Source organism: Fundulus heteroclitus, chromosome 12, assembly GCF_011125445.2.
Source record: "Fundulus heteroclitus isolate FHET01 chromosome 12, MU-UCD_Fhet_4.1, whole genome shotgun sequence".
In the NCBI taxonomy this organism is placed as follows: domain Eukaryota; kingdom Metazoa; phylum Chordata; class Actinopteri; order Cyprinodontiformes; family Fundulidae; genus Fundulus; species Fundulus heteroclitus.
This window is the reverse complement of record NC_046372.1, coordinates 452,284-469,976: the sequence shown is the minus strand read 5'-3', so window position 1 is coordinate 469,976 and position 17,693 is coordinate 452,284. Positions and strand designations below refer to the sequence as shown.

Sequence of the window (17,693 nt, the reverse complement as noted above, 5' to 3'; positions counted from 1 at the left end):
AATAATAATAAAAAAAATTAACAACATATAAAACTTCTGTTTTGACAAGTTCACATTTCTCCATCCCAAACAAAACATCCTTATCTGTTAAAGTAATATTGAGATTTCTTTGATGAACAAAAATTGACATAACTCTCCAGAATATTTTGGTATAATTACAATCCCAAAAAAGATAAATAAGCTTTTCTTCATTATTTTTTACAAAAAGTACACATCGGGTCCAAATCCCATTTATCTTTTTATCAAAAATGCTTTAACAGGATAAACATTATGAATCATTTTAGAAGAAATTTCTCTTTATTCACTTTATTGTTTATGAAGTATTTTTTGTTAGGAGCAACCAAGTCCACTCTCATTTATATTTCCAAAAGTAAAATATACAAGCTGGTGAAAAAAACATCTTGTAGTAGAATATTTCTTAACCTTTTGTTGGTTGTTTTCTTACTTATAAAAGGACAATCATAATCAATATAAATGGAATTTGGATCAAAACTTGGCAATGAGTGAATTTGACGTGTAGGCGAAGATAATAAAACCTTTAATGACCCACTAGGGATTGCGTCAAACACAACAGCATATTCTTTAGGGGGTAAAAGGAAATTGGAAAAGTAACATAAAGTCAGAACAAGACAATAAATAACCATTTGGATTTAGTAATTGGCTTACAAGTAATATTCCCCTATCAAACCATTTTCTATAAAAAAACATGTCTTATTTTTGTATTTAATGTCTTCATTATTTCAGATATAATATTTATGAGGAGAAAAAAGCTCAAGCGTTCTGAACAGGTGGATGACAATTCCGTTTCCGTCATCGTCGACGATGACGTACGCGGAAGTGCCGCAAATACCGCCCGGATCCTTGGTTTTGAAAACATGTAGCGACATGATCGGCAGAAGTTATCGCATTTCCAGCTATTGGAGCAGAGAAATCGTGTTGGGTTTGAGGTTATACAACTCGTTGATTTTCTTTTCTTTCGGATCAAGCAGCAAAAGGGATACAGAATGGACTGCTGATATGTATACCAAGAGCTCGAGAAGCTAGCACAACCCGAGTCGCTGTTAGATTGATTCAAAAACACAGAACGGGATGGAGAATGGAGTTGGATCGACCAAGGAGGAGAACCTCCTTTCCAGAATGGCGCTTAATGACAACAAGGCCGGGATGGAGGGACTTGACAGGGACAAGATCAACAGGATCATCATGGAGGCGTCAAAGGTATAGAGACCCAGACAGACACGCATCCGGTACCAGAGATCCTCCAAATATCCACACTCACTGACAGCTCCACACCTGAGAGGATGTGGACAGTCTCGATTAGGGTCACAGAAACTGAAGTAGAAAGCCACAGTTTTTTTATTTAGACATCACTTGTATAATACAAACCATGCTCCCACACCTGGAGGAGTGGGGAATGTTATTGTAGTATTTTCAAGGTCTAAATAAAAATGGAATATAGAAAAGGCTCAACATTTCCTTCTGTCTGGCTTTTGCAGGCTTTTTATATCTAAAGCGTGACTGCTGTAGAAAGAGTCATACTGAAGTTCAAATTCAGAAATTTTAAAAGTACTGAGGATCATATATTTTTAGTTTGGAAAAATATAGACTTTTGACTCGAGGGGAGGGGGGGGGGGGGGGGGGATGTGTGACAAGACAACACCACCTTAACGTTGTCTTCTTCTCGCAGGGCTCCAGATTCTACGAGAACGAGCTCAAGAAAGAGCAGCAGGTGAACCAGCGAATCGAGAAAATGATGCAGCAAAAGGCTCGTCTCACAGAGCAACAGCTACAGAGGGCGCAAGCACAGGTGAGACGTATCACAGGGTTTAAACTGTGTAGAGTCACTTGAATTAGCCCATTAAAAAACAAATTTCCCCGTGTAGGTGGAGAAGATGGCGTCTGAGCTCGAGAGAAGCCGCGACCTGAGCAGGGCGATCGTACATGTCGACATGGATGCCTTCTACGCGGCTGTGGAGATGAGGGACTGCCCAGAGCTGAAGGACAAACCCATGGCTGTCGGCTCCATGAGCATGCTGGTGGGTTAGGATGTCACAGAAACAAACCTGTTGCAAGTAGAGGTGGAGCGAAGCATCTAAACTCTGAGTTCTCTCTGGAGTTTTTGACCTGGTTTGCAAGTCAAAAAGGACGGAGATGGGTCATAAACTATTATAGCGCTTACAAGTACAAACGCAAAGGTGAAGAGCTATTATTGTATAGTGGCTTACAAAAGCTTCTGCATCTGCTCATCATGCTGATGCTTTCCTCTGACAGAAAGAGGGAGGCTGGTCAGAGTTGAAGGGCTGAAAACAGGGCTGACGGCAAACACTTCTGTTAAAAACCTTCTTATTTATTTATTTTTTCTTCTCTTTTTTAGTCGACGTCTAATTACCACGCCAGGAAATACGGAGTCCGAGCAGCCATGCCTGGCTTCATTGCAAAGAGACTCTGCCCCGGCCTGGTCATCGTTCCTCTTAACTTTGACAAATACAGGGCTGTGAGCGAGGAGGTAAGATGGAAACAGATTCCACCCTGGGGGTTTCTGTTACCCATGAGGAGGCGCTGATGAGTTTTTATCTTTCAGGTTAGGGAGATTTTTGCGGAATACGGTCCCAACTTTCAGCCAATGAGCCTGGATGAAGCCTATTTAGATTTTACAGATCACCTGGAGCAGCGGCAGAGCTGGCCGGAGTCCCTACGAACGCACCGCTACAGATCCAGGAGCAACACGCCAGGCATGACCTTGTTCCATAATATTACTCAGGAGATATACGTGTATCCCAGTAAATTAGAATAGCACTTAAGTAATTATCACTTAAGTAATTCAATCCAAAAAGTGAAAGTCATATATGTTCTTATACATTGATCCATTAGACACAGAGTAATACACTTTAAAGTTTTTTTTTTGCTGGTAATCTTTGATTTTTATGGCTCCATATATCCTTATTGGAGTTTTAATCAAGCTAGTTTATTGGTCAATCAGGCGACTCTCCCTCCCCCATCTTAAAGCTTTGGTTAACCCCGCTGCCTGTGTATCTTTTTTTTTTCTATCGTATGTTTTCCTTCCACTTAACTTCCCACTCAATTTGCTTGTCAGGTGTCTCTTGGACAACTGACAAGTCTGCAGTCTTCCCCCTGATTATCTATAGGACATAACTTAACATTTCTGAATTAAAATCCTTTTTTTTTTCTGTCGCTGATGTAATATTCAGATTTTCAGAAAAACTAAATGCAGGATTTTCATTTGTTGTAAGCCATAATCATGTTTTATTTATCTAAAACACAAATGTCACATTTTCAGATGATTTACTGAAATAAAACAACTTCTCATTGACATTCTGATTTATTGAGATGCACATATACAGTAATTTAGGAGTAACATCTTTTATATACCTGAAATTCACCTTATTATCCTTTATTTACTTACAGCGGAGACGGCGGAAGGGGCAGACCTCTCCCCGGTCCTGTTTGACAGTCTGAGCTCATCTGGAGGAGATGCAGGCGGTCCCTCTGAACTGTTTGGGACGTCTGTAGAGGAGGCCGTGAGAGAGATGCGCTTCCGCATCGAGCAGAAGACCACGTTGACTGCCAGCGCAGGTGAGAGCTCAATGGGCTGATTTATCTGGCTTTTAAAAAGTTACTTTTTTTGGGGGGTGGGGGGGATATGAAAAAGTGTTTCTCATACTGTTTAAAGTCTTTTTAATGAGATGCTTGAGAAAGTGCCTGGTGGGTCTAAGTTTCCTCAGGCTGTATTCTGGACTACAATATGACCCCTCCCCCACATGTTGCTGCGAACTGCTGGTCCCGCTGTCTGAAAGGAGACACTCTCTTTTTCCCATAAGGATAAATTTAGATTTTTGGAAACCACAGTAGTGCCACCTATCACTCTTATTAGGGTACCTCCGTTTTTAAAACTCCAATTGACAGAATTATGTGTTGTATATGTGTTAAGCGGGCTCCCCTCGCAGACAGCTTGACTAGTAAACCAGCTAATATCAGCGGGTTACTCTTCCAGTGTTATTCTATAAAGACCAACAATTATTCTGCTCAACAAGCACATTTACTTCAAAAAACATTTAGCAGGTGTTTATTTTCTGTTTCTACTTAAGTTTGGGGATCAAGATGAAAAAAAAAAAAAAACAAGAAATAAATGTTATGGATAATACTGTGGTAATTTGTAGTCAGCCAGAGGTCAAAATCAGACCTTTTTTCCCCCATAATTGTGTCTAATCAGTTGTCATCAGGCGTCCCGGTTTCTTTTTTCCTATTTACTGAATGCAGCGAAGCTCCGAGTTCGCCCCATTTTCAGTCTGTAAAAACACATCAGCCCACTGCAGGTTCCCAGCTGAACTGTTCTGAGTTCAATACAAGTTAACTATGGGTTATATGCTTTGGTGCACGCATCATTTATCTTGCAACTGGTTTGTTTTGCAATCAAAAAAAGCCACAGCACATTTTTTGACTCCTCTTTTTTATTTTGTTAAAGTCCAGAGAGAGAAAAATCTGAATCTTCATTTCAGCAGGACCAAGAAAAGCCTGATCAGTGCAGCACTAGCCAGAGTTAATGTTATTTTTGTACAGGCAGCGGGAATATGTGCTACTTGACGATATTAGGTAGGCGCTATTTCTGCATGAATTTAAATTTTTGTGTAAACACCTTGAAATCGGGGTACTTTTAGTCACAGTGATGACATGGTGGGAATTAACCCGTGCCTAAATCCATTTAGATGGTTAGGTAGGCGCTATTTCTGCATGAATTTAAATTTTTGTGTAAACACCTTGAAATCGGGGTACTTTTAGTCACAGTGATGACATGGTGGGAATTAACCCGTGCCTAAATCCATTTAGATGGTGTTAAAAATACACGTTATAACAACAGCTATGCAATCCTATGTCTGTATTTATTGCATCTTTATTGTATTTTTGTCTATAAGTACAGTGCATTCCATTTTACTTTTATTGTAGGCATTGGATGTGGACAGCAAAGTAAGAATTTTCAGTGTACAGGAAAACTTGAACATCTGACAATAAACACTTTGAGCTGAATCCAATATTTGATAAAGTTTACAATGATCAGTTTTAGCGCTTCCAGATTTTATGAAAACAATGTTAATGCTGTGAACTGGTATTTATTAGAAACGGAGCCGGTGGTGTTGCCCTGGCATGCAGCGATGTTGTTGGAACCCTATTTCTCTCAACCGTTTTCAACATTGTGGAGGATTTTTATTCACTCACAAATCCTCTGTCGCCTCGTTTAGGAATCGCGCCGAACATGATGCTCGCCAAGGTGTGCAGCGACAAGAACAAGCCCAACGGACAGTACAGGCTGCCCCCCACCAGAGAGGCGGTCATGGACTTCACCCAGAAGCTTCCCGTTCGCAAAGTAAAGCACAAATGTGCCCAAAAAACAAGTCGGCCAGCTGTGATCTGAGTTTTATGGCGACAGATGTGAGAGAAACCTTTAGGTGTTTCTGTGCTGACCCTTTACATGCAGCGTATACAGAGATGTCACATTCTCTAATGATATCAGGATGTCCTGGCTTATCAGATGTTTTGTCATATCGGGTTGGTTGATGGTAAAATGATCTCTTCGGCCCTTAGATATGATGATAAGTCCTCTACCATAACTCCCCACAAACGTTAAGCTTCTGGTTATGATGTAAACGCTGTCTTCCAGTCCAGGCTTTTAGCTGCAGTCTGAAGGTTTTCACATCTAAATCCAACATGCTAGATCTAATCATCTAGCTCTCAATGTGGAAACACAGAGGCTGGAAAAGGTCAGAGTCAAAGACCGAAGAGTTACAGGGCCTTTGTTTGATTTTAAATGGGATAGTTGTGGCTCACAGATTGTGCAGATTTCCCCGCTGATCCGTCGACGCGGGCCGTTTTAAAAGCTTACTCAGGAAGTCTGGCTCATTGAAAGTAAAATGCTGGGGGGCAAAGCGGCATCCACGGTGAAGCTGTGCGTCTGTTCAGGTCTGCGGCATCGGGAAGGTGAGCGAGAAAATGCTGAACACTCTGGGCATCACCACCTGTTCAGACCTCAGCCAGCGGATGGCGCTGCTGTCCTTGTTGTTCTCCGAGACGTCCTGGCATCATTTCCTCCAGATTTCTCTGGGTTTGAGCTCCACGCATATACCCAGGTAATTTAATGCAATTCACTACAGAAAAGACCAAAAAAAAACAAAAAAAAAAACACACACAACGTTTGAAAAGAATCAAGAGGAGCTCACCCTCCCCGTCTCTGTCTCCTCACAGACACGAAGAAAGAAAAAGCATGAGCACTGAAAGGTTGGCTTTTAAGTGGACGTCCTTATCTGTCGACGCTGCGCCCTTCCTTTGATTTTTAACCCTGATTTTTTTGTTGGCAGGACATTTAAAGAACTGAGCAAGCCCGAGGAGCAGTTCTCTTTATGCAGGGAGCTGTGTGAGGATCTGGCGGACGACTTGAAGAAAGAAGCTCTGAAGGTATGGGACAGGAGGCTGGGTTTTGTAGTTTTGGCGTAGCGAAGAAGCGATTTGGCTTCCTGCGCTCATTTACAGCGCCCTCCACTGGGATGGACGGTCCTGGAAAAGATGTGCGAAATGTCAATCTTTAGTCGCAGGAAAATAATCTGGCTATTCAAGTCGTAATTAGTAACTACGCTTTTTACAAAATCCAAAGGGCTCTTTGGGCGACCCACTTTTGTCTTTTAAGACAACACCTGGTCTCCTGCAGCAGTTTTCACACCCTCTCCAGATCCTCCTGAGTCTTCGTTTCTCTTTTCAACGGGCTAGACCAGCATGCTAGATCTAGGCACTGAGACGGGCATGAAAAAAAGTCGTTGAACCGTTTCTGTGTGGATTGGGTTGCTTGTTTTTGGATCACTGTTGTGCCGGAAGACTCTGGGATGAACCATTTTCAGTCTTCTAGCAGAGGCCATTAGATTTTTATTTAAAATCTGGAGTTTCAAAGGATGCCCTTTGGAAAAGAAAAAAAAAGGCCCACAGCATCACTGATCCTCCACCATATGTAAAAGTGGGCATTAGGGTCCTTTTATACATATTCACCCCATTCGAGTCTTTGTTGCTTATGCAGTAAATCTTGGGATCGTCTCACCGTAGCACACAAAAAACTGAATGAGCTGAACTTTCTAGTCATATTGACCCAGTGATGGCGCGCTTTGCTGCAGATTTCTAACTCAGCTTTTTAACCGACCTTACCAGACTGTTCACTTAGATTAGATCGCAAGGGATGTACAACGTCAGAAAAACATGTAATGTTACAAAATGCTGTGATTTTGATGATGCTCATCTCAGTTTCCTGACTTTTTGTCTCTCTGTTCCTCCATCACAATGTTCCTACCATTCTTTTTGCACTCCAGCATCTCAAGTTTGGACATGATGGGAGTGAAAGTCCATCAAACAGGCAGAACACGCACAGCGCATACATTTTGATATCAAACCAAATGCTGCATCTGTGCGATGATGCAAAAATTGATGATACGGCAATTGTAACCCGACCTGCAGCTCTAGGCAGGGCAAACTCGGGTCCTCGTCTAACTTAATGGTGACTTGTGCAGGGAAACTGGCCTCTGTGACGCGCTATGCTTGCACCCCGGAAAAAAGAAGAAATCCAAAGTTATTGCAGGGCAATAATAATATAAGAACTCTTTTCTCTGCACGGCCGCATCACCTCTTGCTCTCCTGATTATCTCCTGACTCTCTGGGATGCTTAAACACAAGTAGAAGTGTTACTCGACACATAGGGAATACAGGTTCGTGAAAACAAAACACTGTCCTGTTCTTGGCCTTCCAAAGCATCACCTTGACTCCAAACTGAATCTCACGCAATCACCTCACCCTGTCCTGTGTCCTTCTGAATCGACGGAGGAGCAAGTAAAGGTCTTGGCAAGACCATCAGCCCCCTGTCCGACTCCCTTGATAGCAGGAGAAAATGGAGGGCCATTAACGAGACAGCAGGGGCCACTATCAGCCCCAGAGATGATCACATTACTGTGAAAACTGACAACATGATCAGTCACTGATATGCCACGTCACACAGATCTCCATCTCTCTTTTGTTTCCAGCAGTCCTATTTATTATATCGGTAAATGACGGATGAAACGGCTTGGATTGTTTACTGTGTTTTCCTCTTTTTTCTTCTGGTTTGTTAAGGGTAAGACGGTGACTCTGAAGCTGAAGAATGTGAACTTTGAGGTGAAAACCAAGGCACAGACGCTGCCCTACGCCGTGGCCACAGGTGGAGGACATCTTTGCTGTCGCTAAAGACTTACTGAAGATGGAAATAGAAAGTGAAAGCCCCCAGCCCCTCCGACTGAGGCTCATGGGTAATTTAAATTACATTTAACAACAGCACAAATGACACATCCATTACCGTGTTACTAATGCATCTAAATAATCTGTCCCAAGCTGCAAAAGCTTAAAAAAAAAAAAACTAAATCTAACACACAGTGCCTTGCAAAAGTGTTTAAACCTCTTGAACGTCTTTAGCCTAAAACCACAAATTTTAATTGAGAGTGACACACGTAGTGCAGAACTGTGAAGTGGCCTGAACGTGTTTTTGCCACTTTTATTTAAAAAAGAAAATAAAAGTCTGAAAAGTAAAGCATGCGTTTGTATTCAGTCCCTGAACTCTGATTCTACACTGCAAAAAGGGAACTCAAAGTAAGTGAAATTTCCTTGAAATTAGTGTATTTTTCCTTGATTTCAGCAGGTAAATAAGACTATTTGCCAATGGAATGAGATTTTCACACTTAAAATTGGAACAACTCGTCTCCATCATCTTATTTCCAGTGCAGGATATCTAATTATCTTATTTTAGGGGTAAAAATACTCATTCCATTGGCAAATAATCTTATTTAGCTCCTCAAATCAAGGAAACATACACTGATTTCAAGGAAATTTCACTTACTTTTAGTTCCCTTTTTGCAGTGTACTGGAACCAGTTGCCTCCACAGCTCACCTAGTTATGAAATAGAGTCCAGCCATGTGTAATCCATTGGTTCAACGCTGGGTAAGGTTATAAAACAATATCCCAAGGGCTGTGCCGTCTATTATCTGAACAGCTATTATCTATGATCTGAAAGCTCAGCACACCTGCAGACCTAGCAACACGTGCTCCATCTAAACCGGCTGGCAGGGCAAAGGGAGCATTAATCAGAGAGGCAGCCATGAGGCTCCTGGTAACTCTGGAGGAGCTGTGGAGAGCCAACGTTCAGGTGGGACAATCTGTTGGCACAACAGCTGGTAGTCCCGTTCTCTAAAACTCCCAAATACCGGCTCAGGGTGGTGAATAGAAATGCACATAAGAAAATTTCGATATCTGCGTATCCTTTGCCTTTTCTGATCATAAGTCTGCACTACTTGGTTGCATAAAATCCCAATAAAAGACATTTGTGGTTGTGGCATAATGTGGCTCAGGGGGGTTGAATAAGTGCACGAAGCTCTTTTCTTGGTATTCTGTTTACGTTTTCTTTGTCTTTGTACACGCAGGTGTTCGGATATCTGCCTTCGTGAGTTCCGATGACAAAACGCCGATGCAGAAAAGCATCATAAGCTTCCTTCAGCCAGGCAAGGCCGGCTGCGGTCGCTCTCCCCAAATATTGCATGAAACGCCGGAAGGAGGGGACGTTCGCGGTCACTCGATCCAAAGCTCACAGCTTACCCACGATGCACCGGTGCAGAACGGGCAGACACAAAACAAGGTTTGTTGGAGGAGTAAGCCAGGGCACAGCGGCGAGGAGCAGCCGCCGCAGCAGTCCTTCTTTCAAAGAGCTCATGCCAAACGACTGCAACTCCAGGCCGAGAGAACCAGCCCAGTCATCACAGCAGAGTCATCGCAGCCAGCCGACACGAACGACCCCACAGTCCAAGATCTTCCTGAAGACGAACCGGCTTCGCCCGTGGAGCGCCGCGCGTCCTCGCCGGGCTGCCGGGCTCTCGCAGAAAGCCTCACGTGTCCCGTGTGCTTCAGGAACGTGGACACGGCCGACCTGGACGCCTTCAACCGGCACATAGACTCCTGCCTCAGCGAGGCCGCGGGGAGGGAAGACCACGTCTCAGACGCAGAGTGCCGCCCGGATCCAGAGCCGGACCACCCGCAGTCCGCAGCCGTGCCCGAACAGGGGAGGTGGCGCGCTGTGGAAAAGGAGCCGTCGTGCGGAGGATCGCCTCCAGAAGGCCAAGGAACCTGGAGGAGCGATCCGGCTTCACTGATTCAAGCCGACAGGCAGCCTGCGGCCCGGCAGCGGCGCTCACCCCACGGTAAAAGCCCCGTCCTGACTTGCCCCGTGTGTCAGCGGACCCAAGACACGGACGACCTCGCCGTCTTCAACCGCCACGTGGACCTCTGCCTCAACCAGGAGGTCCTCCACGAACTCGGAGGCCAGGCGGCATTTTCTGGAGAAGCACCTGCAGTGAAACACAGCTGCGACACGGGTGAGCGCCTGTCCCTTCATTCACTTCTCATTAATGTCAGCGTTATCCTCCGAACATCAGCACGTTGTCGAATGATCTGCTCTTTACCCGCTTCTAATTCAATTCAATTCAATTCAATTTTATTTATATAGCGCCAAATCATGAAACATGTCATCTCAAGGCACTTTACAAAGTCAAGTTCAATCATATTATACAGATTGGGTCAGATTATACAGATTGGTCAAAAATGTCCTATATAAGGAAACCAGTTGATTGCATCAAAGTCCCAACAAGCAGCATTCACTCCTGGGGAAGCGTAGAGCCACAGGAAGAGTCATCTGCATTGTACATGGCTTTGCTGCAATCCCTCATACTGAGCAAGCATGAAGCGACAGTGGGAAGAAAAACCACCCATTAACGGGAAGGAAAACCTCCGGCAGAACCAGGCTCAGTATGAACGGTCATCTGCCTCGACCGACTGGGGGTTACAGAAGACAGAACAGAGACACAACAAGAGAGACAAAAAAGCACAGAAGCACACATTGATCTAGTAATCTGTTCTACATTAGATAGTAGTAGCGGGTGAGCCGTCTTCTCTGGATGATGTCACAGTTAACAGAACGCCAGACCAGGTGTACCTACTATGAAGGGAAAAAGAGAAAGCAAAAAGTTAAAAGCTGAAATGACAACAGTCATTTCAATGTAATACAATGCAAAACTGGAGAACAGTAGACTGAAGAACAGTAGAAATCAGTAGAGTGAGAAAATTAGACCCTGATGTCCACCAGCAGACTAGGCCTATCACAGCACAACTATAGAGGTAGCTTAGGGTATGAGCCACTCTAACTATAAGCTTTGTCAAAAAGGAAAGTTTTAACATTAGTCTCAAAAGTAGACAGGGTGTCTGACTCACGGACCAAAACTGGGAGTTGGTTCCACAGGAGAGGAGCCTGATAGCTAAAGGATCTGCCTCCCATTCTACTTTTAGAGACTCTAGGAACCACCAGCAGACCTGCAGTCTGAGAGTGAAGAGCTCTGTTAGGAACATACGGGGTAATCAGAGCTCTGATATATGATGGAGCTTGATTATTAAGGGCTTTATACGTTAGAAGGAGAATTTTAAATTCTATTCTTGATTTAACAGGAAGCCAATGAAGGGAAGCTAAAATTGGAGAAATATGATCCCTCTTGTTGATTTTCATCAGAACTCTTGCTGCAGCATTTTGGATCAGCTGAAGACTTCGAACTGCATTTTGTGGACTTCCTGATAGTAAAGAATTACAATAGTCCAGCCTTGAAGTAACAAATGCATGGACTAGTTTTTCAGCATCACTCCTGGACAGAATGTTTCTAATTTTGGCGATATTCCGGAGGTGAAAAAAGGAAACTCTGGAAACCTGTTTAATATGGGATTTAAATGACATGTCTTGGTCGAAAACAACACCAAGATTTTTAACTTTATTACCAGAGGCCAAGTTAATGCCATCCAGATTAAGGGATTGATTAAAAACTTTTTGAAGACTCTGGCCCAAAGATTACAACTTCTGTCTTGTCAGAATTTAAATGCAGGAAATTTAAAGTCATCCAGCTTTTGATGTCATCAAGACATGACTGCAGTGGAAGTAACTGATTGGATTCATCAGGATTTATGGATAAATATAGCTGAGTGTCATCAGCATAACAGTGGAAATTAATCCCATGCTGTCTGATAATTTTGCCAATCAGAAGCATATATATAGTAAATAGAATTGGTCCAAGGACTGAACCCTGTGGTACTCCACAAGTGACCCTAGAGTTTGAGGAAGATTTATTATTAACATGAACAAACTGGAATCTGTCCGACAGATAAGATTTAAACCAGCCTAATGCTTTTCCCTTAATCCCTACAGTATGCTCAAGTCTTTGTAGGAGAATATTGTAATCAACTAATGGCGCGCAGATGTAACCTGTACAAAACGCACAATGGCAAATACAGGAAACCCTGGCATTTATTTAGGATTTATGAGGAAACTTCAATAACAGGATCGTTGTCAGGTGTGACCGCCTCCAGGAAGTCATAGTCCTGCTGGGTGCTGGCGCAACGCCAAGGAAAGACGTAAGCGACGAGGTTAGAGAGGAAATGATTGCTGCCAGGGGCGGTTCTAGACCAAATTTACCTGGGGGGCCAAGGTGGGGCCAGTGTTTTTTCACAGGGGCACAGAACAAAAAAAATTAAAAACATAAAAATGGCAATATTTAACTGTGTAATAATATTAAGTGATCCAGCAGTTGAAAACTTTGCCCCCTGCTCAATACGGCTAAAGCTAAATGTGAAACATCTTAAGTTTTAAATTCTTTTTAGAGTAAAGCTGTATAGGTAAAAAAAATAATATTGGTCAAAGTGACCAATCAGTTATGGTTTCTTTGCCATTGCAAATAATTATGAGAAGTTTATTTAACATCATGCTTTTAGTACAGGGGCCATAACAGGGACCGGGGCTATTTCTACAGGGGCATGGGCCCCTGTTGGCCCCTGTCTAGAACCGCCCCTGATTGCTGCCCATCAGTTTGGGAAGTGTTATAAAGGCCAGTTTGAGATCCAGCTGTCACAGCGGTCCGTCCGGACCCAGCAGCGTGGGAAAACACGGAGGCTGGCCCTCACTGCCGCGAGAGATTTGTACGATGGAGTATTAGGGCCACACATGAAGAAAAAAAAAAAAAAAAAAAAAAAAGTTTTGCCATGACGACATTAAACTCGCCATTTCGAGAATAAAGTTGATATATCGTGGCGACTTTAATCTCGACATTCCAAAGTTTGGAGAAAAGAGCAACCGCGCTCCACAGCTGCAGTCTCTGCGTTTTAATTAAGTATGAAGTTAGTCTTTGCCGTGCTGCAACTGTATAATCATCACTGGAAGCGGTGGCCTACCAATAACGTAACGTCTTTCCCTAGTTTCCTAGTCTTTCAGCGTCCTTACACTAATAATCACACTGTGGTTCTGGCCTAAAAGACCGAGGATTTCCTTATTGCTAAACCCGATTCTGAAGTACAATTTGACCAAATCATCTACACAAGGCATGTTGAATCGTCAGCCCACTGTCTGATTCTGGATTCAGTGCAGGTATCCTGTGCAGCGGTCGTCTCTCTCCAAACTATTTTTGAACTGATTTCAACTTTATTGTCGAAATGTCGAGTTTAATGTCGACTTTAAAGTCGACACGTCGAGAATAAAGTCGCCACGATATATATCACCCTTATTCTCGAAATGTTGAGTTTAAAGTCGACATGGCGAGTTTAATCTCGTCATGGCAAAAATATTTTTTCTCTTCATGTGTGGCCCTAATACTCCGTCGTAGATTTGCCTCACAAAAGCTGCAAAGTCAAATATTTCTCCCGTTGCATAATTGTGTCAACAAGCGGCAGCAAATAACCTAAGGAGACGCGTCCATCTTCTGTTACTCAACAAACAGGAAACATTGAATAGTCGGGAACAGCGCGGTCATTGATTTCAGAGTTTTCCAGGTCAGGATAAGGGTGAAAAAGGGAAAAATAGCGGACCGTTTTCTTTAAACTTTCTAACACTTTATTGCTATTTGTCTAAAATGATGTGTGCTCCAACATGTCCGTTGTCTTTGGTTTCTTGTCTTCCTTTTTCTATAGTCTGTGATTTTTTTTTTTAAAAGCGTAAAATATCTGTGATAAATCCACGAAGAGCCTCAGTGTTTTTAGATTTTAAAGTAATGTAAAAATAATCTTTGTGTTTATATCTATTTAAATATGTAACACAAAAGTAAACAGAGCTACCTGCAAGTGAAAGTGTTAGCAGAACACCGGGCATAGTAGAATCGTATCCCCTAAAAAAGATTAACAAATGTTATGAAAAAGTAAAAACAAAACAAAATAAACAAGCTAGCACTGAAAAGCAGAGAGAGAGAAATGCTCCTGTATATCTACCGAAGGCTGAGTTTTGTTCTGTTTGCTTCTGAACGGCCAGATAATCATTTGCCCACCGGCCGACGTGTACAATGGGGCTCCAGGTATGCCATTTGCTTCTTCATAGATCCTAAGTCTCAGGAAAGGAACGGGCACGTTAAAAATGCCCATAACCCGTCTGCGGCGCGAACAGAAGCATTGTCTTGTTTCAAAGGGCTCCCAGTGACCTCGTGACCCTGTTATTTACTGACGGCGGCGCTGGATGAGAAGCTCTTATTGATCCCGACAGAGAAAGGACATCTCATTTCACCCCGTGGGCCCCCCCTCCCCCGGCCCTGGCCCCTGAAACGGCGAAATCACTTTCTATCCTTTCTATCTCCAACAATGAACCGGAGGCTGTTTTTTTCTTTTTCTTCTTCTGTGGAATGGGACTCCTACTGGAAGTGTGGTCTGTACGCTGCTGGAGAGATGTTGCAGCCGTGTATCTCCTCCTTCTGTGCCTCTGTCCATTGAAGCGATCGTAGGATTTCCTTCTCTAATCCATGTGACTGCTTGTGTGTCTCTGTCTCTTGTTGCAGACGCTGGACGTCTCCTGCCGAGGCAAGCAAGTAAAGGCAAGAGCAAACGGTGAGGACGGCCCACGTTTTCCTTTATATCCTCTCCATTCATTGTCTTGCAAAAGATTTCAGACCTTTTTTTTTTTTTTTTTTTTTGCAGTTTGTCGTTTCACATACACATTTGCATGCAATTAATTAGGTTTTTAGATAAGGTAAGGTTCTTTATTTGTCATTATACATACAAGGCACCTACAACGAAACTTCGTAGATCAGATGGAGGTTTAGCCACTAATGGCCGACCTGACCGTCACGTCTTTAGCTGTAGGGGAAACCAGAGCGCCCGGAGGAAACCTACGCAGACACGGGAGAACATGCAAACTCCACACATGTAACAGACCAACAAAATCCATTGTTTAATGGAGAAGGGTACATGGTTTTCAACATTTCCACTAAATGAAACCCAGAGAAGTGTGGCTCACATGTCTATTCAGCCCGCCTGTGTAAATAATTTGGATCAATTACAGCTTCATGTCGTTCGCTGTAGAGCTCTGCCTGCTCTGTAGTTTTTGAGACTCAAATTGTGTCCTGTTCTTCTTCGTAAAATAGCTCAACTTCAGTCAGATTAGATGGAGAGACTTCAAGTCTGGCCGTTGATTCTCAGTTGAACTCAGCTGCACCAAGGCTGGTCGGCTCTGGCCCTGCAGAACCGTCATCCTGCAGGTTTCACATGCTACCCCGCTTCAAAACACCCGATTTTAAAATAAACGGTTTATGAGTTGGTTCCTGCAGAAGCTGATGCCCGTTTAAGTTGGACGCCTGTTTTAGAAGTAGCTTTATAGGCAAGGAAAGGCAGACTTATCTGTGTAGCACATTTCAGTACATGGACAACGCAAAATGATTATTCATCCATTTTTTAACACGTCTAACCCTCATGGGGTCACGAGGGGTGCTGGTGCCTATCTCCAGCAGTAAATGGGCGAGAGGCGCGATACACCCTGGACAGGTCGCCAGTCTGTCACAGGCTTTAAATTATTAAAATACTGGAAAATGAAACAGAATAATAGATAAAAAAAACTTTTGGAATAAAATGTAGGAAAATTGAAACAAAACAAAACACAGGAAAATGGAAACTAAAAACAAATATTAAAAACAGCCGGACAGTCAAAGGCAATCCTATAGAAATGTGTTTTTAATCTGGATTTAAAGGAACTCAGGCTTTCAGGAAGTTTGTTCCTGATAAGTGGAGCATTTATGTATCCAAAATATTAAATTACACTTAGGACTCCTATTAAATAACTTCTGATGGCGACTGATTGCATGAGGCTTTTATTTAGGATCCACAGACTTAAATGAGACTGAATACAGACACATGCCACCCAGTTCAGATATTCGTTAGTTAATCATAATTATGTGCTACTTTGTGTTGCTCTGTCAATAAAATACATCAAAGTTGTTGGTCAGAACCTTAATGGGTGTGAATACTTTTGCAAGGCACTGAACCTTGTGGTTGAGCGGCACTGATCCTCATTTCCTTCCATGGCCGCCTCAGTGAAAAACATTTATTTTTTGTGTGTTAATTTCTTGTGTTAGACGAGACACGCCTTCCTCTCCTCCGTCTAAAAAAGCCAAGAGCCTCGGGCTTTCCAACACCATCGACAAGTTCTTCAGGTGACGGTGGTCAGTCCGCCTCCGGACGATGTGAAGACGTTTTCTGCGGCCAGAAGAGACACGCCAGCTCTCCCCGGCTCAAGGTTTTCTGTTGACTGTTTTTATTCACGCCGGGACCAGGGCTGCTCCACACAAGGACGCACATTTGGCTTCCTGCTGCCAGAAGAAGCCGAGCACTTGCACTGATTAACTCCTTTTAAGCCAAAGGCAAAAGCAAAGGTGACAGGAAGTGATTTAACTGCAGTAAAGTAAGGATCTATAAATGAGGATGAAGTTTGCTGATTCCAGATTCTACTTTTTGTTTCTCAATGAAGATAACGTTATTTAGCCTAAGGATAAATTAAAGATCAGGATATCTGCTGCATTTTTTTAAAATCTGTTAAGTTATTTCACTCTTGTAATTTCAGCCGTTCCCTGTTTTATTTATCTTTTTCTGCAATATTACAATGTGCTCCTAATAATGAACAATATATTTAATAAATATTCAATGTGAAACCTCCCTGCTGAAATCCCTGCTCATCTCCATTACTTCATATTTTTTTCAGTTGATAAAGCGAAGCCTTTCTATTTAAATATTTATTTCAAAAGCTTATTTCTGGTAATTTAAACGATTATGGCTCACAGCCGACGAAAACCCCAAATTCAGTTTCTTAGAAAACTACAATATTACTTAAAAAAAAAAAAAAAAGTTTTATTCCAAAAATGGTACACTATAGCCTACAGAGTGATGGAGAAGACTGCTGACTTGACTAATGTCCAGCAGATAGTCACTGACTCCCTCCACAAGGAGGGTGAACTGTCTCCCATGAACCGTAATGGGAAGTTGAGTGGAAGGAAAACATCAGAACCAGGTGCTCAAGCGGCATGGATGATGAGATCTTTAAGAGGTCATTAGTCAGCAGAAGCACGACTGGACACAGGCTTCCAGTGTCGCATTCCTTGTTTTTATGATGTTGCCTCTTTTAAACCAGAGGCAACATCCAAAGTGTTTTACGTGGACCAGGGAAAAGAAAGACAACGTTGCTCAGAACCAACACCAGAACCAACAAGGCAGATGATCTGAAGGCCGCTGTTAAACCAATCTGGGCCGCAGCAGAACCACAGGCTGAAAACCTCACCGCACTGGTGCAGTAATTCAT

General features: G+C 42.9%; 1 protein-coding gene across 1 annotated transcript; it reads left to right on the top strand.

Moving 5' to 3' along the window:
• The first annotated feature begins 826 nt into the window (after positions 1-826).
• On the top strand, positions 827-17,063 carry polk (polymerase (DNA directed) kappa). Its single transcript, XM_036143590.1, is given in 15 exon segments — positions 827-1,218; positions 1,688-1,807; positions 1,884-2,036; positions 2,375-2,506; positions 2,582-2,732; positions 3,427-3,594; positions 5,256-5,380; positions 5,974-6,140; positions 6,256-6,288; positions 6,369-6,465; positions 8,155-8,235; positions 8,237-8,327; positions 9,493-10,437; positions 14,908-14,956; positions 16,477-17,063. Coding segments are annotated over 15 exon segments (2,523 nt in total). The 5' UTR covers positions 827-1,089; the 3' UTR covers positions 16,559-17,063.
• Positions 17,064-17,693: the final 630 nt, after the last annotated feature.